Source organism: Phocoena phocoena, chromosome 18 (genome assembly GCF_963924675.1).
Source record: "Phocoena phocoena chromosome 18, mPhoPho1.1, whole genome shotgun sequence".
Taxonomy (NCBI): Eukaryota; Metazoa; Chordata; class Mammalia; order Artiodactyla; family Phocoenidae; genus Phocoena; species Phocoena phocoena.
The window spans coordinates 48,116,106-48,136,201 of NC_089236.1; the positions used below are offsets into that span (position 1 = coordinate 48,116,106).

The window sequence follows — 20,096 nt, forward strand, 5'->3', positions numbered from 1 at the left end:
CTATTTTTGAAGCTTCTTCTTCTTTGTCTCTGGTTCACTAATGTCCACGTTTGAAGTATCAGTAGGAACGCTTATTCCTGGTATCTAAAGTAATGCAAATGGGAAAAATAGGTGAGTAAAAGCGTAAAATAAGGAATAAATCTTTCTCATCTTCCCCCTCCCCACTGACGCTTTTAAGTTCAAAAAGATGCAGGGGTGGTAGGGGGAAGAAGGAGCAGATTTTCCGCAGGATGCATGTGTTGGTATATATTTCACACACAAAGGAACAGTGGTTCAGAATGTAAAAGGCAGACATGATCTCAGCAGGTAGAAGCATGTCATTTGGGAAGGGTGGGTTTAACCAAAACGTTCAATTTATCCTAGCTGTGAGCCACTCTGTCAGAATCAGAGGCCTCAGGTGTGTCGGGGGCAGAGACAAGGTTAAGAACCAATGTCTTAGGTGGAAACACACTTTAACTTGATCTTCAAAAGTGCAGATTTCAGAAAGAACTAGGCAGATCTCAGAACTCCACTTTTGGCCCCAAGGACCTCAGAAGAAGCCCAGATGCCTGGGTTCCTATGGCCTAAGGAAATCAGTGAGAAAATAGGATTTCCTATACAGATATTTGTCTTCCACAATACTTACAGGATTCTATCCTTAAACAGGAATAACTTATGACTATATCACTCTCTTTCACAAAATACATACTGTTTATTCCACCACAACGTGGACACTCTAAGTTTGGTCTTACCTGTGGTTCTACCAGGGACATTCGGATTTTCTGATGCTGAAGATTAGATGAGTCTAACATGATTTTCACTTTAACTTTATCAAATATATGAAACACTGTATCTTCTATTTTAAGTGATGGTATCTAAACAAAACACATTTTACTATTTTTAATTGCTTTCTTACACTTGAGGCTTGGTTCTAATTCTTTATAATTTATCTTCCATATTAACTTAAAAGTTTAAATTCTAAAATAACTTCAATATTTATTCAGCATCTAGGTGTTCAACATAACAAAAACCATTAATCTAACAAACTCACATACATATGACCTAATTATGTGCAAACCTCCCCCTTTCATTAATATTAATTAACTGTAGGATTCTCACCCCTTTAATTGGCAAATTGTTGGTGTTATACAGGAGCACAAAGGTAATGTGGGCAGAATTTATTGTTCTGTAGTTCTATTAAGTTAGGGAAGTAGGGAGTGTGTCAGGTAAGAGACACTTGGAATTGGTTGAAAAAATTCCCTTCTTGGAGCTATAAACAGCCATTTATTCCTTTACTTTAATCCATTTGTCCACTAGGGACAAAGCATAATTCAAGTTTTCCTTAGAGGGGAAAACTTTTCATGGTATAAAAGAAAGAAATCAAGAACAACTTTTGTATATGGGAAGATACACTGAGCCAAGAAATTGTGAGTAAAACGATAATCTTAGCTAGCATAAAGTTCTGTAGGGTACAAAACTAATTTTACCCTTTATAGGTACCATTTGCAACTGTCCCCCCTCCAAAAAAAGCCAAAATAAAAACATTAGAAATACTGTACCTCATCATCGTAAGTAAGCCGTGGCTTTGGTTTGTCCTTTTCTTCAAAAAACACTGTACCTTCTAATCCATACTTTGGAATTAACACCACAAGAGCATTCTTTCTCACAAATAGAATATAAGCTTCTTCACTTACTATTCCTTTGCTTTTGAAAAATAACTGTAAAAAAGCATACAACCTTATCAAGGATTGTCTTAAGATATTTTGAACAACAACAAAAAAAAATTTTGCAATTAAAAGTGAACGAAACTTCATTTCTAACATTAGTGATAGAAGGCAAATACCTGGGTATGAAAAGCCACAGATGCACGCTGAGCGTACTGTGCCATTTTGTGCCGAAAATTGAGATTTTTACATAATTCTGCAAGCTTGTGTTTGTCTGTCAACTCTGGGTAAGTGCAGTCAGCCCCGACAGCCACAGCCAATAACCGATGAACGATGATGTCTGCGTATCTAGATATATGAAGGAGAAATAAGAATCATGCTATGTTAGCATTAAAATGTCCTTTTAAAATTTGAAATCAACTGTTTTCTATCTCTAATTTCATAAGGAAAAAGTACCTTCGGATGGGTGAAGTAAAATGTGTGTATATTGGGGACGCTAAGCCATAGTGATGAAAATCAGTATCCATTCCAGAGCAGAAGTACACAGCTTGCATCATGCAGCGAGTTGCCAATATTCTTAACAGGGTGTTTAGATATGGGAAGGTAAGTGAATCAGCCCGGTCCAAAGAGTCAGCCAAAGCCTTGGCTGTATCAGTTTTAATTTCCAAATTCTGTGGATAAAGAAGAGGGGGAAACACATCATATTAAACATTTTAAAATCAGTACCAGCATGTCTTCAAAATATAATCAATCAGATTGAACAAATATGGTGTTTTTTGACCACGTAATAAGTGTTTATATCTTTTATCCTAAACCTAGGAGAACTACAAATAAAGTCATAAAAAGTAATGGTTGTTTTTTGCAACATTAAACCTTAAATTTTTCTGAACGCATTTGAAGGTACTACAGTATCAACATTCTTAAATTTCAAGGGGAAGAGAACACTGGGAGCAGTAGTGCTATCTCTCAAAGTCCAATCTGTACTTGCCTTATCTCTGTTGGGGCAGAAAAAAATCAAAGTAGATCTGGATATTTTTCAGCATATCTGGATTTTCTCTGCAGAGAGTTTCCCTCCATTCAAAGTAGAAGACCAGAGGCAAAATAAAACTGTATTGGTTACTACAGCTCAACGTGCTGATACAGCAATTGGCTGCTTGTTTTACTTTGGGAGATGAGGCAAAAATACTTATTTCTTCCTTCCTCTACCCAGGTCATAGAAAGAAATAGGACAGTAAGAGAAAATTCTCCAATTTACAGTACAATCCTTGGAGCAGAGGAGAAGCTGATTCTGTTCTGATGGATATAATAGGAGCAGGCCCACCATAAAGGTCTGAAAAATCAGAAATCAACGTCATCCTGTTAGAATAATACCCTGAAATCCAAGCCACAGTCACCCCAAGGGTAGGGATAATCATGCCTAAATAAGTCTACTAACCAGAGGCAGGGAGCATAAGGGGCTGAGGAAAGGGGTGCCCCTTCTATGTTTTTCCTTTTTTCCACATATGCAAAAATGGACTTCTTTCTTAGGGACATGACATAAAGAGGGCTTAAGTGAGTTGAAGATAAAGAGAAAAAAAAAACTATCTGTTAAGTCTCTAAAGGTAGACAGTTTGGAGGAGGCAGGAAATAATATAGGCATAAAAAACGTGTAAAGGCACAGAGATATGGAAGAGCTTGATACGTTCAGGATATTATAAATAACTTAGTGTGGAATATCTGGCTTTAGTATAGGGCTCTCTTTATTTAAAGACATTAAAGAATTTTATTAAACAAATGATTTCAAGGTGCGAAGAGATGACCACACCCAAGTTAGATGACTTCTTTTTTAATTAAAAGAACTACGGGCATATTTTTGCATCAGGAGACAACAAAATTTTTATGGAAATGTAAATATAGATTATTCAGTGCGATGGCTGGATCACTACACAAATACAGATGCTTTTTCAAACTATGTGACCTTACCTTTGATTTAGCTGCCTTAACAAGAATTTCGTAATTTGATGGAGGAGGGGCAGGATGTTTTCGAAGCAGAGCATGCTCAGAAAATTCTTCGTGAATTTTTTTTGCAACAGAGATGTTGGCAAGTAACATAAATTCTTCCACCATGGAATTTGTTTCTCTGCCAATGGCAAAATCGTTAAATAAGGAAAAAGAATGAGACTTCTATATATCGTTCACAGGTTACCTTCTCTACCAAGAGATAATCAAAATTCCTATGTAAACATTCATGTGTGTATGCACGTGTTTTTTTAAGAATTTGGTATCCCTTTCATTTCTCAGCTACTGTGCTAACGATCTCTTACTAGGCATCTACTCCATGAGTAAATCTCACGCTAGAAGAGACTTTACAAATGGCAATAAAAAACAGAAGCTTTAGTAACTCTAGTAATATATAAAATCTAAATCATAAGCATTTTCACCTCTTTATACTGAGTACAAAGAGATTTTTATTCAATAAGTCCACAGAAATAAAGTTTTCTAAGAATTAAAAGCTATTTAGGTCATATCAATTTTGGCTTTAAAAAAATTAAAACTTTCACTAATAAACTTTCACCCCAAAACGAAGAGATATTTAAAATAGCTGTTTTGGGTGCGTATTATGGCCCAGGCATTGTGCTCTAAGTGCTATATACATTGCGATATGTGTGTGTGTATACATACACATATACAATACATATACACACATATGTGTGTGTATATATATATATATATATATATATGGATATAGATATTAGTCCTGTTTTGCAGGTGAGAAAACTAAAGGTGTGTAACATTATTCTCTTGCTCAAGATTAGAATTATCAGTAGAAACAGGATCTGAGCCCATATAATCTGAATTCAAAGCTCTTAACCAATGTGATATTGTTTTTCATTCTACATAGCCTATGTCCACTTAAAATTTAGTTTAGTAAATGATCTGTGTTGTTTAATAGTGCTTTCTTTCTCCCAAGTTACTGAACATGCATTATTAATCTGTCATTCATGTTTCCATTTTTAACAACATCTTATAACTTCTTGACAAGATTCCTAAAATATATTAATTTTTTTTTTTAATATTAGGAAGACCTCTAATTGTACCTTTAAAACTATGGGACAATCTCTTAGAAATGTGGTTTTTCTTCTTGGTAAGAAGAAATGGGTGATGTTCTGCTTTGGCAAAACTAGATTCAAGATATTCCTCAAAAAAGCCCTTGGTATTGGGTTCACTGTTCCTATTAACATTAGACTTATTTGCACAGAAATTCACCCAAAGGTATTTTTAAATTTTAGCTCTAATGCTATAACGCACACACTGGTCCTAACTAACAAACTTGAGTATATTCCCATTTTTAATCCTTGGTCATCTACTAGAAAAGAGTAAATGCATGATTAATTTCAGATCACCTTACATAACAGGCATGGAAAAGAGGCCTAACTCTGATTTAATCCAAAACAACCTTGCTCCCTAAATCTTAGCCCAAATCAATAAAACTGTAACAACAATACCTAACCTCTGACTATTCTTCGCAACACCCTATGAGGTAGGTACCATTACCAATCCTATTTTACTGACAAATAAATCGAGTCATAGAGAGGTCAAATAACTTGACCGGAGTCACTGGCAGAAGTGGGATCCAAATCTAGGCAGTCTGGCTTCAAAGCCCAGTGTTTGGCCACTATTCTACCCTATCACAGTATATTCTCTATTAAATACGTAAGAAATTAATGAGGGTAATCTTCCTTTACTTACCATAGCTATTACTAGTCAAGTTCTAATATACCACACATTAAGACAAACCAAACTGGCCGTTTTCCTTTTATAATATTTATCTTATAAATAAGATACATAGGTTTTATATAAAAAAGACTAGAAAGTGAAATCATTTACTTTTCTCTATATTTCGTAAGTAAAAAAAACTCTGTAGAAATCATAACCCTACTAAAAATAGATATTTGGGGTACAAATGTTTTATTAATATATATACTAGATATTACCTTAAAATCAAAATCTTATCTACTACCCATCAAAAAAATTGCATACCTAAGTTCCTTGGTCTGCAGATCTATAGGATCATGAGTTTCACTGTCCATGTGGAATCGAACTTCTGGAGAAGAAAGAGTCAAAGCCCTAAATAAGATAAAGAGGTGAATCAGTCATGTGAGCAGTAACAGATATAATTCTGGAAGTGATTCTTTTAAAACAGAAAATGATTAGAGCAAGTGCATAACAGTTTTTCTTATGAAAGATTTATGACCATCTGCTAAGTTTCATGTTCCATTTTCACGGATAGCCTAATATTTTACAGTTCTAAAATGCATTTTAAAAGGGAGGACAGTAGCAACACAACAAAATGAGTCCTTGTGTTTCTCAGGATTTGAATGACTTCTGTACCGAAACTGAGTTTTTACTTAGCTACAAGAGTTTGTAATCAGTTTTATAAATAAATAAGGTAATCAATAGTATTTTATTTACTATAGGAAACAGTGTATTAGGGTGAGGGATGGTGGAGAGAGGCAAAAGGGAAGCTGCCATGGGTAGATCAGTAACATCAGAAGATCCCCAGTTCGAAAGTATCTTCCACATACACTCAACCAAGGAGAGGAGACAAACTACAACTAATGTCACAAACACTAATGGCTATTAATATCTGAGTGCTGTGGGTCAGAGAGTACACTAGGCTAAGTGCTTTACATGCACAGTTCATTTAATGATTTGGCAAGTTCTCCTTTGAAAAGTAAATTCCCACAAGGCAAGGCAAGTATAATGTTTCTACACACCTTGATGCTATTTTCATCAGGTCAGCTCCAAATCAACCTAAAACTAAGAATTTTAATGAGGCTGGGTAACTTTGGACAATCACAACGAAGGGAAAAAGATGATTTGGGGCAAGTTAAGTGCGATTCCAAGTCCTTTTTTCCCTTGACTCTTCACCTTTGTTAGAAGAACTACAGAAGAAATACTAGAGAGGGAATCTCGACAAATATTCCTTTCTTTCCATGCATAATTTACAATAAGGTTCTAAACCACAATTAATCTGTGTTAATCTATACATCTTTACCTAAAGAGCAAGGTATACTAATCACATTTTGATCACTTTTTCTTCACAGAACATTTAAAACATGACATTTATTCTTTAACATAGACATATGATAGATATAATTTAAGACACAACATATCCTTTAAGAAGGTGAAAGACACCAATTTTTTTTTACTGATTCCTTACTCTATTCATCCTAAGACTGAGAAGACTCGATGATATGTTTTACCAGTAGATGACTATCTATCAATACTTACAAAACTAGAAGTACAGAGTGTTCAAGTTAACGAAATATCTTTCCTGTCCTAATTAGCGGAAGCTGTTACAGATGCAAATTATATCTCTTACTTTAAAACTGCCAAAATAAATACAGTTTCAATTTGTTTTATTCACTTTGCTTTTACAACAAACTTTCTTCTGATGCCTGGCATACTGAAAACCTTCAATAAATGAATACTTGATGAAAAATGTGTTGTTTTGTATTACAAAAGAAATCTAACTATACTCCTCTTATTTACATCTTAAGGACAAACTTGAGCAATAGTTTCATTGGGTTTTACTACATCCAAATTATCCTTATATAGTTCCAAGTTTCAGGAGAAAATTCCCAGAAAACTGAAGTGTGAGTAGAGATAGGGTTGGCTCAGCATAAATACCTAGAACACTGTCCAATGGAACTTTCTGCAGGGATGGAAATGTTCTCAATCCACCTTGTCCAACATGGTAGCCACTAGCCAAATGTGGCTACTGAGGACTTGAAATATGGCTAGTGTGACTCAGGAACTGAACTTTTTATTTTAATTTGAATGAATTTTAATTTAAATAGGCACATCTTATGAAAACAGCACAGATCTAGAGTTTGCACTCCCCAACAAAAACACTTTTAGTAACTACTTGTGACCCTACCCTAGATGGGCACGGGAACCCAGAGACCAATATATGAAAGGCTCAAGAACCTGCTTTACTCTGACAGTTGATGTTTTTCAAGAATCAAATTTCTTCTAACTACTTCAACAAGTTTGGGTACTTGGATACTCCTTAAAACTCCTCTGCAGTTTGGCAAATGCCATGATATAACAGCTAAAAGTTGTAAACCTGCCGCTAGCAATCAGATCTTTGGGAAGACTGCTTCTAGGTAACTCTTAATCATTTAAAAAATGAAGGTGTTGGATTAAACAACCTCTAAAATCTCTTCCAACTCTAAGTGCAAGAAGGACTTCATCTATATGTATTTAAACATCTGAAAACCAATGTTCAATCTTGAAACTCATTTCTAATTAAAATCAGGAACAATCCATATAGAACAGTCTTAAGACAATCTTGCCTTCCTAGAATTTCTTCAAGATCTTTAACTCAAACATATCAAGATCTTTGACACAACAGAACTCTTGAACAAACCAGAATCATGTCCAGAATCGAGCTGCTAATATTTAAAAAGGTATCTAGAAGAAACGGAATGTTTCTACTTAAGAGCCCCTATTCAGCCTATTAAATAATTCATCACCGTCCATGATAAAACACTTTAAAGAGTTCACAAGTTATCTTAATGCCAGGATAGGTGAATTAAGACAAATCTTAATAACTATTTTTGAAATGTACCCATTTTCAATTCTTCCTTTTTTCAAAATTTTAGCTAGTTTATTTAGTCCACGGAGACTAGTAGTAATACTATCATTCATGGTTGATGAATCAATTCTCATCTGAGCTTCAGCATATGTAAGGGAAGCCTATAAAAGAAACCATATGTTAATACAATGCTTATAAAAACTGGCTTACTATGTTCTCATATTTCCACTATATAAAATCCATGATTTCAGAAAACCTAAAATCAATAACAAAAGAAGAGATTCCTATCTATAATATTTATACTCCACACCTATGATTTCTGGTTCATTTACTCTTATCTGATGCATTACACAACATAAGCGAACTTATGTTAAAACAAAATAAAACGGTAGAATGGTTAGTAAATAGTTTAAACTATTTACTCATAGTTCAGTTAATGTATAAATACTTAGGTAATGTTAAAATAAAATAAAAGGAAGGTTAGATTATTCTCTGATAATGACTGTAAAGTGAAATCCTTTTCGGAGAACCAATACTGCCTTACTCACAGCAAATAATTAATAAAATTGTAATAGTCTAGACATCGTGTTTTATAGGAAATCTACTAAATACCCAAAATTGGGTATTTAACCTAAGAATCGGAAAAATCATAGTAGAAAACATTAATTTCCAATTACAATACAAATAGTACCCCTGTTCCTATTTTCCTCCTTATGTAAAACACCATTTTTTAGCTTTTTTTTTTTCTAAGCAGCTTCTTGAGTAAAAATCAGGAATAGTACAAGAGAGTTAGGTGATGCAGACCAGGTCAGATTCTTGGGAGAACCAACTTATCTATTAGGGGATAAGAGTTCCCCATCTAAAAATGTTTTCTGTTATATGTTTACTAATTTTTTTTCATATAATTTTGTTACACTGACCAAGTCTAGGAGAATTATAAACTCACCCTATTTAAAAATACTAATCTAGGAAAATTTAAATCATTCCCACATTACTGTCAGTTTAACATTGCTTTCTTTCCAATCACTAGCTGATTAGAAAAGAATGATGTCAAAGGGAGAGAAAAAGCCGGTAAACTTGGAAAACAGATCATTGGAAGAAAAGTGGTTTGGCAAACATCAGAGGTAGATTCAGGGCAAAATGAGAACACAAGGGAATCTGGGGAAAAGTATTAAAAAAAGGAGAAGAATGAGAAACATAATCTGGCTCCATTCTGTGTGAACATGGAGCTCACGCTAGTCCTACTGGAATTCAACCATGATTTATCACATTATTTCAGTGAGAAAATGTGAGGAACAAGGAGACGGTGTACATGCCATCTTTTAAAATACTAACCAGTTATAAACTGGGACAACTTCAAACACTGGAGCTCCTGAGGTAGGGCTAAAAGAAACCTACTCGGTCTCCTCAAGTATATAGGCTTGGTAAGTTTCTGAATACAGGAATAAACTCATTTCCAAATAACAGCAAAAATTAAGCAAATAACTGAAAACAACTAGAGTTTGCTGCAACACTGGGGAAAAACTTCTTCTTATTATTAATAAGCCTACATTTTTCAAAACAATCTAGAACATTGTTAAAAGTACCAAAGATGTTAAACATGAGGTAGTAACCATGAAACCAACCTTTGAATTAATGACACTTTTGGTAAACCTTGTTTTTAAGATTTCTGCATTGTGATTCATTTCCCAAATACATGAAAATGCCAACCTATGAGGAAAAATAGATGGTATCTGTTAATGGGAATCAGTTAAAGAAGTAAATACTATGTTTTTATGAAGAAATGTGATTAAGTACCTGTCAACGTTAGATCTTAGGGAACATAAGTTAGAGCTAAGCAACTCTGGAACCATGTCAATCCTCTGGAACAAATAAAATAGAGTTGTGGATTACTGAGCTGTCGCCACACGTTTTTTGAGGTTCTACTCTCAAATATCAATAGCATTGAACTTACAAGGGGAAAAAAAAGGCCTTTGTGAAAAGAAGTGAGAAAATGTGAAATAAAAAGTCTATTTCTAGAAAAGTAGTTACACACAATTTTTACAAGAGGGAAGCAATGAAAGAAAACTGGATTTCATGTCAGTCGGTCTAAGTTTAAGTTCTCTACACTACCCACCTAGCTGTGCTCTGAAACTTTGAAATCTCTGGTCTGTACAATACGTTTGTACCAGATAACAGACACAGGCCCTAATAGCTCTACGACTGGACCTTCCTCCAACACTTCACACAAACTACATGGTGTTTTCAACATTCTAAAAAAAGAGAAACACTAAATTTTTATGGAAAAAAGCTACACAGAAGAACTTTGACAATGAATTTACCACAGACTAAGCTTAACTTTCCCTTCTACTTTCACAATTTTTCTCTGTAAGTTTATGGGAGCATACTTAATGAAGAATAAATGGTAAATTGTGACAGTACAGACTCGACTTAACTATATATAAGAAACAGAATATATATTAATTACCCACCAATAATAAGTTAAATGCTACACAACAATTTATATCAACTACATCTACTTGTTATTTGGGTCACTCAATAACAAAACACATTGCAATATTTTCACTGATTTAAGGCCATCTTATTCTATGTATGTCTTTTAGCTAATTCATGTACTATTCCAGACTGTTCAAGAATCCAAAAAAGCCCATGAATTTGACAAACTGCACAATTAACAAAGTAGTAATTCATATTTCACTATATACTGAGGCTGTCCTCTTCTCAGGAAATACCTCAGATGGTTTTATTATTAAGAATAAAACAGATGATGGAAATGATGTATCAAAATTCCACTCTAAATTTAACATATTTACCTTTTCACAGAGATACACAGTTGTTCCCCTTCTAGCTGATTCTTGATCCAATGCATTTCCTGGTCTAATAAAATAGCTAACATCGGCAATATGAACACCAACCTTAAAAAGATAAAAAGGATGTCAACATGCTTAATTGGTTAAATGTACTAATGGAGTTCTAATGAGAAGAAATACGGCCAAAAGGAAAAAGGACCTTAGTCACAGTTACCATTTCAATTTTTTACATGCCCATTAGTCTCTGCAGCTACAACTGACTCTACTTGACATAAATAACTCACAAACAAATTCTACAATGGGTCAAAAGAAAATTAACTCAAGACCAGAACTATATTTGGATAGAACGTCATTATAATTATGAATACCTCCAAATTTCCATTTTCAAGTTCTCTACAATGGAGAGCATCATCTATATCAGTACATCCTGGGGGGTCCACACTACAAACACACAGATGTCTCAGGTCTTCTCTGTTTTTCATGTCCTAGAAGATGCCACATTATTAAGAAAGAAAAAACTATTTTGGTGGTACAGATGTAACACAAGCTCTTATGCAATCAACAATATCTATAAATTAAAAAAAAACAGCTTTATTTCTTAATTATAACTGCACATTATGATTTATAACTTGTGAACTCTTCATCTTAGGAAAATTTGACATAAGCTAATGTCTGTCCCCTAGAAAAGTCTGTCTTTCAGTAAAGCAAGTGATTTCCATGATATCTAAGAGTTCTGTACCAAACTAAATGCAGGGGAGGAGGGAACTACGGTTTCTACATATTTTAAAAAAACACATACAGAAATCAAACAAAATTAGTAGCTCAGATACAGTGATTCACTAAGAATTCTTTTCAACATACCTTCTCAGTGATGCTCCAGGGCATCTTTGGTAGAAGGCTAAGAACAGCCTGTGAGAAAGGCTGATGGGGAACATCGTGCTCAAGTAACAAAACTTCCGTTTCAGTCTCTTTGTCTCCGACTTCACCTAAATTTTTTACAAAGTGCCCCTAAAACCAAAAGATATTATTAGAAAGGTGTATTTTACAGCTTTTTGTTTGGCAATTTATTTTTACTATCACATTAAATCCCTCAACATTTACATATCACTTTAGTATTTCTAAATGTTCTCCACACTTCTTAAAAATGACAACTAGGTAAATTAAAGCTAAAAATGACAAAGACTTCTCAAGTGATTTATGGGGGAGACTTCCCAAGGGCCTGGTTCTCATATAAAAAGGTGTCTGTTTATTTCCTATTATTTTTCAAGTTTAAAATGTGCTTCAAATATCCTATCTTCCAAATTTTTTTATTTACAATCTACTTAGGTCTCAAATGCTGTTTTTGTAGTAGCTGTCACCAAAAGTTATTTGTTAGGAAGTCTGAGTAAAAGTCACCAAATGATTCACATTGGAATTTCCTAAAATTAATTTTCAGCTTGGACGTACACTTACCAGGTAACTGTGAAATACTTCTAGATCTCAGTATGTATTTTATACAAAAGCAGATTCTATTTTCAGTAAAAGAAGCAACTTTATTCCCAAAGTTTTAACTAAATATTCTAAAATAAAATGATTAATTCAAACTTACATTTGGATATCTGGAATTTCTCGGCCAACCATCAATAGCAACAATAATTCTCTGCCCTTCTAATGTAGAGGCCTGTCTGGTTTCTATCCGAATTCTAGGGATTCTCTTATCAGCAGGAGTAAAGAGATGTCTTCTTGACTAGAGAAAATTAGGAAAAAAGATTTTACACATACAAAAAAGGCTGGGGATGGGGGCAAGGTGAGGGCTGTAGGTTCTATTCAATGTATTTCATTTTCTATTACATAGCAACATGCTCTTTACTCACCTCTTTAATACCAGACTTGGAAAGCATGCCACAATATGGTCTCCAGTTCCTTCTTATTATTCCAACAACTCTACCTGTAGGCTTTAACATTTTTTCACTTACAGCAGTCTTAAGCTGAGATGTAAAAATAAAAGTAAAAATCTTCAGTTATCTTTCCTGTAAGGATAATAAGACAATTTCCCTTCAAAATTAGAATACAGGTACTTTCTCAGGCAGTAAATTATGACATAAAACTATGGAATTTTGATGCTTCAAAATTCTAGGCGAGAGCATGCCAAACAAAACTACAAAAACAGTTCCATAGTAAAGCACTACAAAAAAACAAAAGTAACTGAATAAATATGTCAGAACTGGACTCTGCAGTTTTAATATGAAGATTTACTGACTTGCACACATGTGCGTGCATGCACACACACACACATGCACAGGTCTGGTAACTAAAAGACTAGGATTTTAGTACTAGTTTTCAATAATTAGCTGAGTGGCATTCATTAATTCATTTAAAAAAGAGATGTATCTCTAAAGGTTCGTCCTTATCCAAAATATAAACCCAAACAAATAATAGTTTTTATTAGAAATAGCAGAAGAACCTTATGGTATTTCACCTCTAACACTCTCCTATGGCCTAGACTCTGCAAAGATAATGTTATAGTAAGACTCCAGAGTAGTGAATATAATTCATATAAAGAGAACTACTACTAATGTTGTGTGAATTCCAACTAATTGTATTATTCTTGTAATTCTAAAATGGGAAAATAAATAGGTCATATCAGGTAGACTTTAGGTCAAAAGAAACAACTGAAAGCACTCTCTTCATAGTAAATATGACAATAGAGAAGGAACTATTAAACAGACCCATTTGTAAGGGCCCAGAAGTACATCTCTTATGCTGAGGGAACTTTAACATTACATAAAGGCATTTCAGAAAATTTAAAATTTTTATTTACTTAAACCTCACTAATTCAGCCAGACCGTACACCTGAATGTCAGAATTCAAGTTTCATACTCAAGTCTTTTTGTATTTAAACCTTTGTTTTATTTGAGCAAAAGAAGACATTAATTTAAAAGCAGACTACTTAGAGGAAAAGAAATCAACTATGTGTATGACATATATTATTAAACTGACAGAACTATAATTTTATTCATCATACATAGCGAATAAAAAAAATTAATAAATCTGAAAGCAATGAAACTTGTTTAATTTTTTCCAAAGACAATACATTAACAACTTATTCAAAGCTACACAGACAAAAAAATAAAACTTTCTTGGTTTCATACAATGCATTCTCTCTCCTCTTCTTTCTCCATATCATCTTCATTTTGACCTTCGTCAAGTAAAACCACAGAAGATGGTGCTACCCACTGATTCTTCGGAAGAAGCTCCACAGCCACAATATCTTCATGAATAGCTCGGTTTAAATTTTTAAGTCCTTGTAAGATTATCTGTGTGAAACAGCAAATGACACGTGCCCAGATATTTTCAAAGGCAATATAATAATGGGAAGGTTGCCTACAGAAGTTTAGATATATTCTGATGTCTCTATGTTTCTATTTCCCCTCCTTTATATATTTCCTTCCTTTATAGTGGGGGCCCTTTACTCTGCCCTCTTAATTTCTCAATGGCAAATAGAAAAAACATGGTCAGAAAATATGGGTTGTGTTCATGGCTCTACCATAACTCTTACATTAGTACCACAATTTCTTAATCTCTCTAAATCTCAGGGTCCTGATTGGTAAAACAAAAAAGAGAGTACCTACTCTTACAGGCAGAGTTGAAAATATATGAAATGCAGCGTTCAAAGCAATGAGATGAGTACCTGCCCAATAGTGAGCACCCCAAAACAACTGCTATTTGCTTTAAAGTGTGTGAAGCTCTCCAGAGCAATTATACATTATGCAAATAGTATTTCCCACAATAGATCATAATACAGAAAATAGAGGTACCATAGTGGGGTTTTTTATTGATTAGATTTTTATTCTCTTAAAAGTGGGTTAATAGTCCTTTTCCTCAATAAGCAGTTTTCTGAAAAAGTGATTAATTCTACTAGTATCTATGACCTTTCACATAACTTTCTTCAAGCTGATAAATTGGGAGGATAAAGCAAACTTAACTTCTTGTACAAAAATGTTAAACACTTGTGAAAAAAAAAGAACAGAAAACATTTTAGTGTAAAAGGAATTTATGTACACACTTGCCTCTTTATTGTCTTCAGTGTCACCATGAACCCATACTGTAGCTTCTAAGTAATTTTCCCTGCTGGCTCTAAATGTCCCTTGAAGGTATGCACCAGATTTTATGCCTTGTTGTAGCTTACTTAATGGAAGATGCTCTGAAAATATTATTTTTCCACTATCTATTTCATTCTGTGAAATAAACAAACCAAGAGATATAGTTAGTAGTGAGTCTTCTGTATGCTCCATATACAACTATTAACACCATCAGGTATTTTTTAAAACAACCATCCACATTATGGTATATACCCCTGTATGAATTTGAATGAACATAGCACAGGAAGAAATTGATGCTACAGCTGTATGCTCTCTCTGCAGTGCCCACCACTTCTTTGTCAAATACCTACTCATCACAAGCTAGCCACGAACTCCTTCATTTATTAATCAAACAGATAGTGCCACCTTGTGCCAGGCCCTACTCGGGTTGCTGAGGATATATCAGTAAAGAGCGCTATTTGAGAAAGTCAAGTCTTTAGGACATTTTGATAAGAAGTCTATTAGAGCCACTCTTGTTTATAACCCAACTCCTATTCCAATTCCAGCTTACCCACCGATATTCCAATTTTTAAATTTGGTAACTATGAGCCTAACATCCGGAAGTGGATACATTAATAATTTCACTTTTCAAAAACAAAATAAAACAAACTCAAACATACCCCTTCTTCAGACAAACAAGCAAGACGATCTATGAGTTCGGGGTTAGCAGTTAGGCTTTTTACATATTCTTCACCTGAAAAATAAGTTTTTTGTTCTTGATAAATTCAAATGTGGTTTTTTTTCCTCCTTTGATATGTTTTTTTCCCCTTCTTTTGTTTGTGACAGTACATATGTCAATTTTTTTTGGTGGGGGGTGGGGGAAGCCCTCTGTTGAAGTGGTCACGCCCAAAAGGCAGTGGGTCAAGTATATCTATAAGCTTTCATTGCTAAGCCAATTCCAAGTCTTGATAGGGAAATTAATAGCCACTGGTGGCACAACTCACTTAGCTTAGAAATGCTGAGAAATTAAAAAAAACACAAAAATATCATATTAAGTTATATAGGACTATGAAAATACCAAATGGTCAAATGAACATCTGATTATGGGCCTGATGATAGTTTTTATATGCATTTGCAAACATGAACTAACAGTCCGGTCTCCATGGAGACTTACAAGTGAAAGCTGGTATCCCTTCTTCTATGGCTTTCTCTTTGTTTTTCCTGTCATTGGTTATGAAGATAACTCGCAGCTGATTCTCTGCCGACATTTTCTTCAAATGTTCATTGTACCACTTTGCTGCTACTCGAATGGCTCTATCATTCCTGTCATTAGAAGTTTCTCCCTGTAATTGTTCTACATAAGTTTCTCTAAGTGTAATAGAAAGTGAAAAAAAAGAAACAAATGGAAAACAACAGAATCAAGCACATGTAAAAAGTCTTAGGACATAAATGCCTAATAATTACTAAACTTAAAGTCAATGGTACATCTTTTTCTCTTGAATGTATTCACATTTATACCTCAGAGTGGAAACAAATAAGATCCCCCTAGTCACGTTTTTAAGACAACAACTTACTTGGAAAAGAAGAAAATCACATTAATGGAGCAATAAAAAAGACTAAAATAAATTTTTTTCACCAAAAGAAAAATTCAAGATCAGAATTTCTACTTGAAGTTGGGACATTAAAAAAGTAATAGTTTGTTGGAAAAAAACTATACTAAAATTTTGCAGGTCTGATAATGAAGTTTCATTCAAACTGTAGATTAACAGGAATTCCTAAAAGCTATTGATTGTATGATTAGATGATTTGTGATGATATGATTAATGTATAGTTATTAAATACATAATGCACATAAATTATCCATGGTAAACCCTGAATAAATGACAAACACCATCTAGGGACTTAAAGACCAGATACAGATATGATTGTATATTCCTTCTAAGTCTATCCACTCTGAGCTATCAAATGTCAGCATACTTATTTCTTTAAGTCTGTTCTTCGAAGCTAAATTTAAGTACAATAACAAAATTCAGCACAACAACTTCTACCTACTTCTTAAAAATTATAAGCTCAATTTTAGAATTCTGTACTTATTTATATGGTTTTCAGAATTATTTTATTATTCACCATTAAATACACCTGATAATGCTTTTAAGCTTATCAAAGACACTCATAAATTTTTGAATTGGTTTTAGCATGACTGAGCAACAACCTGACATGAGATTTGCTCGAGTGTCTTAATTCTTCCTGTCAACCCCAGTATTGCTAAGCTCTATTCACTGCACTTAAGCTAACAAAATTGCTAACCTTGGATTAAAAATCCAATGATCATGCTCCACAGAAACTAGGTCTTTGAGCGCTGAAAAACAGTGAAGTTTCTGTTTCTGGATTTCGAGAGGAGACAGAAATAAGAAGTCTACAGGTGCTTTACTGATGTTCTTTATAACAACAGTATTTAAGTGTGGGATATAAGAATAAAGAAGAGAGGGCTTCCCTGGTGGCACAGTGGTTGAGAGTCCACCTGCCAATGCAGGGGACACGGGTTCGTGCCCCGGTCTAGGAAGATGCCACATGCCACGGAATGGCTGGGCCCGTGAGCCATGGCCGCTGAGCCTGCGCGTCCAGAGCCTGTGCTCCACAACAGGAGAGGCCACAACAGTGAGAGGCCCGCGTACCACACACACACAAAAAAAGAATAAAGAAGAGAAATTTGAGAAATTAAATATTTTTAATTTGCATATTCCAGTGGGATTTCATTATTACATCTACTGTCTCATCTAGCAGTTCTCAACCAGGGAGTGATTTTCCCCGCCAGGGGACATTTCACAATGTCTGGAGACATTCTGGGTTGTTACAGCTCGGTGGATCGGTGGGGAAGGGGAGGTCTGTTACTGGCATCTAGTGCATATATGCCAGGGATGTGGCTAAACATCCTACAATTCCTAAGACAGCCTTCCCATAACAAAGAATTATCCAGTCCAATATGTCAATAGTGCCAACATTGACAAACTCTGATCTAATAAAAGTAAACTAGGGACATCCCTGGTGGCGCAGTGGTTAAGAATCCGCTTGCCAAGGCAGGGGACACGGGTTCGAGCCCTGGTCCAGATCCCACATGCCGCAGAGCAACTAAGCCTGTGTGCCACAACTACTGAGCCTGCGCTCTGGAGCCCGCGTGCCACAACTACTGAAGCCCTTGTGCCTAGAGCCTGTGCTCCTCAACAAGAGAAGCCACCGCAATGAGAAGCCCACGCACCACAATGAAGAGTAGCCCCTGCTCACCGCAACTAGAGAAAGCCCGCGCGCAGCAATGAAGACCCAATGCAGCCAAAAATAAATAAATAAAATAAATTTATAAGGAAAAAAAGTAAGCTAGGTACTTACTTTATGCTAGGTACTAATTTATGATGTACTAGGTACATCATAAATTATTTCTGTAACATAAGGAACAGGCAATATCATATTTTCTAAGATCACACATTAAGTTCAAACAAAGGTCTTGAATCTGAAACATAAAGACTTCTATTTCTTAACCTTATTGTCGTCAATGTGATCAGTTATAAGGTATTAGTTTAACTGTTAAGAGCTCATTAAGAATATATCTGCTTTATATTTTTAAAACTTTCCTTCACAAACTCCTATATTTTATTAACCTTTGTTGGTTATTCGCTTAATATGGTATACCAGGAACTTAGGCAAATCTCGTCTTCCAAAATCCTATTGCTCGACTCATGCTAAAACCAATTCAAAATGAAAACATTTTGGAAATTAAAGTACCTACCATAGCCGAGGAGCCAGGAGACTTTGGTTCTGGGTTTGACCCAATCAATGCCTATGTGAACTTAGCAAGATTTGTAAACTCTGTAAGAACCAAATATTACTCTCAGAAGTATGAAACCTATGGTGTATCTTCTGACGATGTCACAGATTACCGCCAGGAACTCTCCCCCCAGCTAATTCTATAGTTTCCTGATAATTGACATAATTTCCCCCCTACCTATGGTGCTCGTTAGTAAATGTATAGAAATGCTTCTCCTGGTTATTAGTCACATCTCGGATTCGTTTATATACCGGAGCACTCCGATTTCTCACTTCTTGGAGAACTGTTTGTAGCACAATGACATTCCTGATGGCAGGGTCCTCAAGGACATCAATCTTTTAAATAAATAAACAAATAAATAAATAAACGAAGAGTTAATTTTTCCTCTGTTCATTCATAAATTGCTTCTGTTGAACGTGAAACTCTGCCGGTTAAAAAAAAACACTAACCGTACATTAAATAAGGAGCTATTTTGCAACAGAAAACCCTTCAGGTCCATTAAAAAAGTACACATGTAAATAGGCTAATTACAAAACTTTGTAGAATTAACTTCATTAATAAAGTAATACGTTGGCCCACATAGCTTTCGTTCGTAGGCACTTACAAGCTGCCTGGGGGTCGCAGGCTGGAGGCCACAGAAGCCCAGGTCCCCGACCTCCAGACATTAAAATCTAAGGCAGAAGAGACACCAGGAGTTAGAAAATTGACGTATTTAAAATTCCTATAACTCCAAGAACTCAAAAAAAAAAAAAAACCAAAACAGTACATGGAAAAGAACCTCGGCCTGGGGGGGCAGGAGGTATAGGTCCTGACGGGGTTTGCCTTTCCCTAAAGTACGTGATGCTGCCCAAGTCGCTCCTCCTTGGGGATCAGTCTCCCTATCTCCCTTTCTCCCGGTGGCGCCGCTGTGCCCGCGGTTCGCCCGCCTACCGGCGCACCTGGTGGAGCAGCACGTTGGTGTCAGGCAGCAAGTAGTGCGGCTGTGGGCAGAGGCTGCTGACCCGATCCAGGGGCTGCGGCTCGAGGACCGGCCCCTCGTGCGCACTTCCGCACGCCGCGCATCCAGACGCACCGCAGCCTATGTCGTCTCGCAAGTAGTGCTCGCGCACGATCTTCATCACGCCGCCCGCCCGCGTCTTTTTTAAGAAAGTCCTGGACTTGAGCATCTTGCCTCGCGGC

The 20,096-nt window shown here is 35.4% G+C and overlaps 1 protein-coding gene across 2 annotated transcripts; it reads right to left on the bottom strand.

Annotated features, from left to right (window-relative positions):
• Positions 1-20,096, bottom strand: DIS3 (DIS3 homolog, exosome endoribonuclease and 3'-5' exoribonuclease). Of its 2 annotated transcripts, none has more exons than XM_065895909.1 (21): positions 19,856-20,096; positions 19,095-19,252; positions 16,272-16,465; positions 15,778-15,851; positions 15,086-15,253; positions 14,168-14,332; positions 12,890-13,003; positions 12,625-12,762; positions 11,898-12,044; positions 11,405-11,521; positions 11,040-11,141; positions 10,024-10,088; positions 9,852-9,936; positions 8,260-8,387; positions 5,664-5,750; positions 3,606-3,762; positions 2,100-2,314; positions 1,823-1,991; positions 1,539-1,697; positions 732-854; positions 1-84 (listed from the first exon to the last, which is right to left on the bottom strand). In XM_065895909.1, exons 1-21 carry the CDS (start codon positions 20,081-20,083, stop codon positions 1-3), a joined length of 2,877 nt encoding a protein of 958 aa, XP_065751981.1. In that variant the 5' UTR covers positions 20,084-20,096. The 2 variants fall into 2 exon arrangements, with proteins under 2 accessions (XP_065751981.1, XP_065751982.1); XM_065895910.1 differs by lacking the exon at positions 19,095-19,252 and adding an exon at positions 19,522-19,588 and having other exon boundaries at positions 19,852-20,083.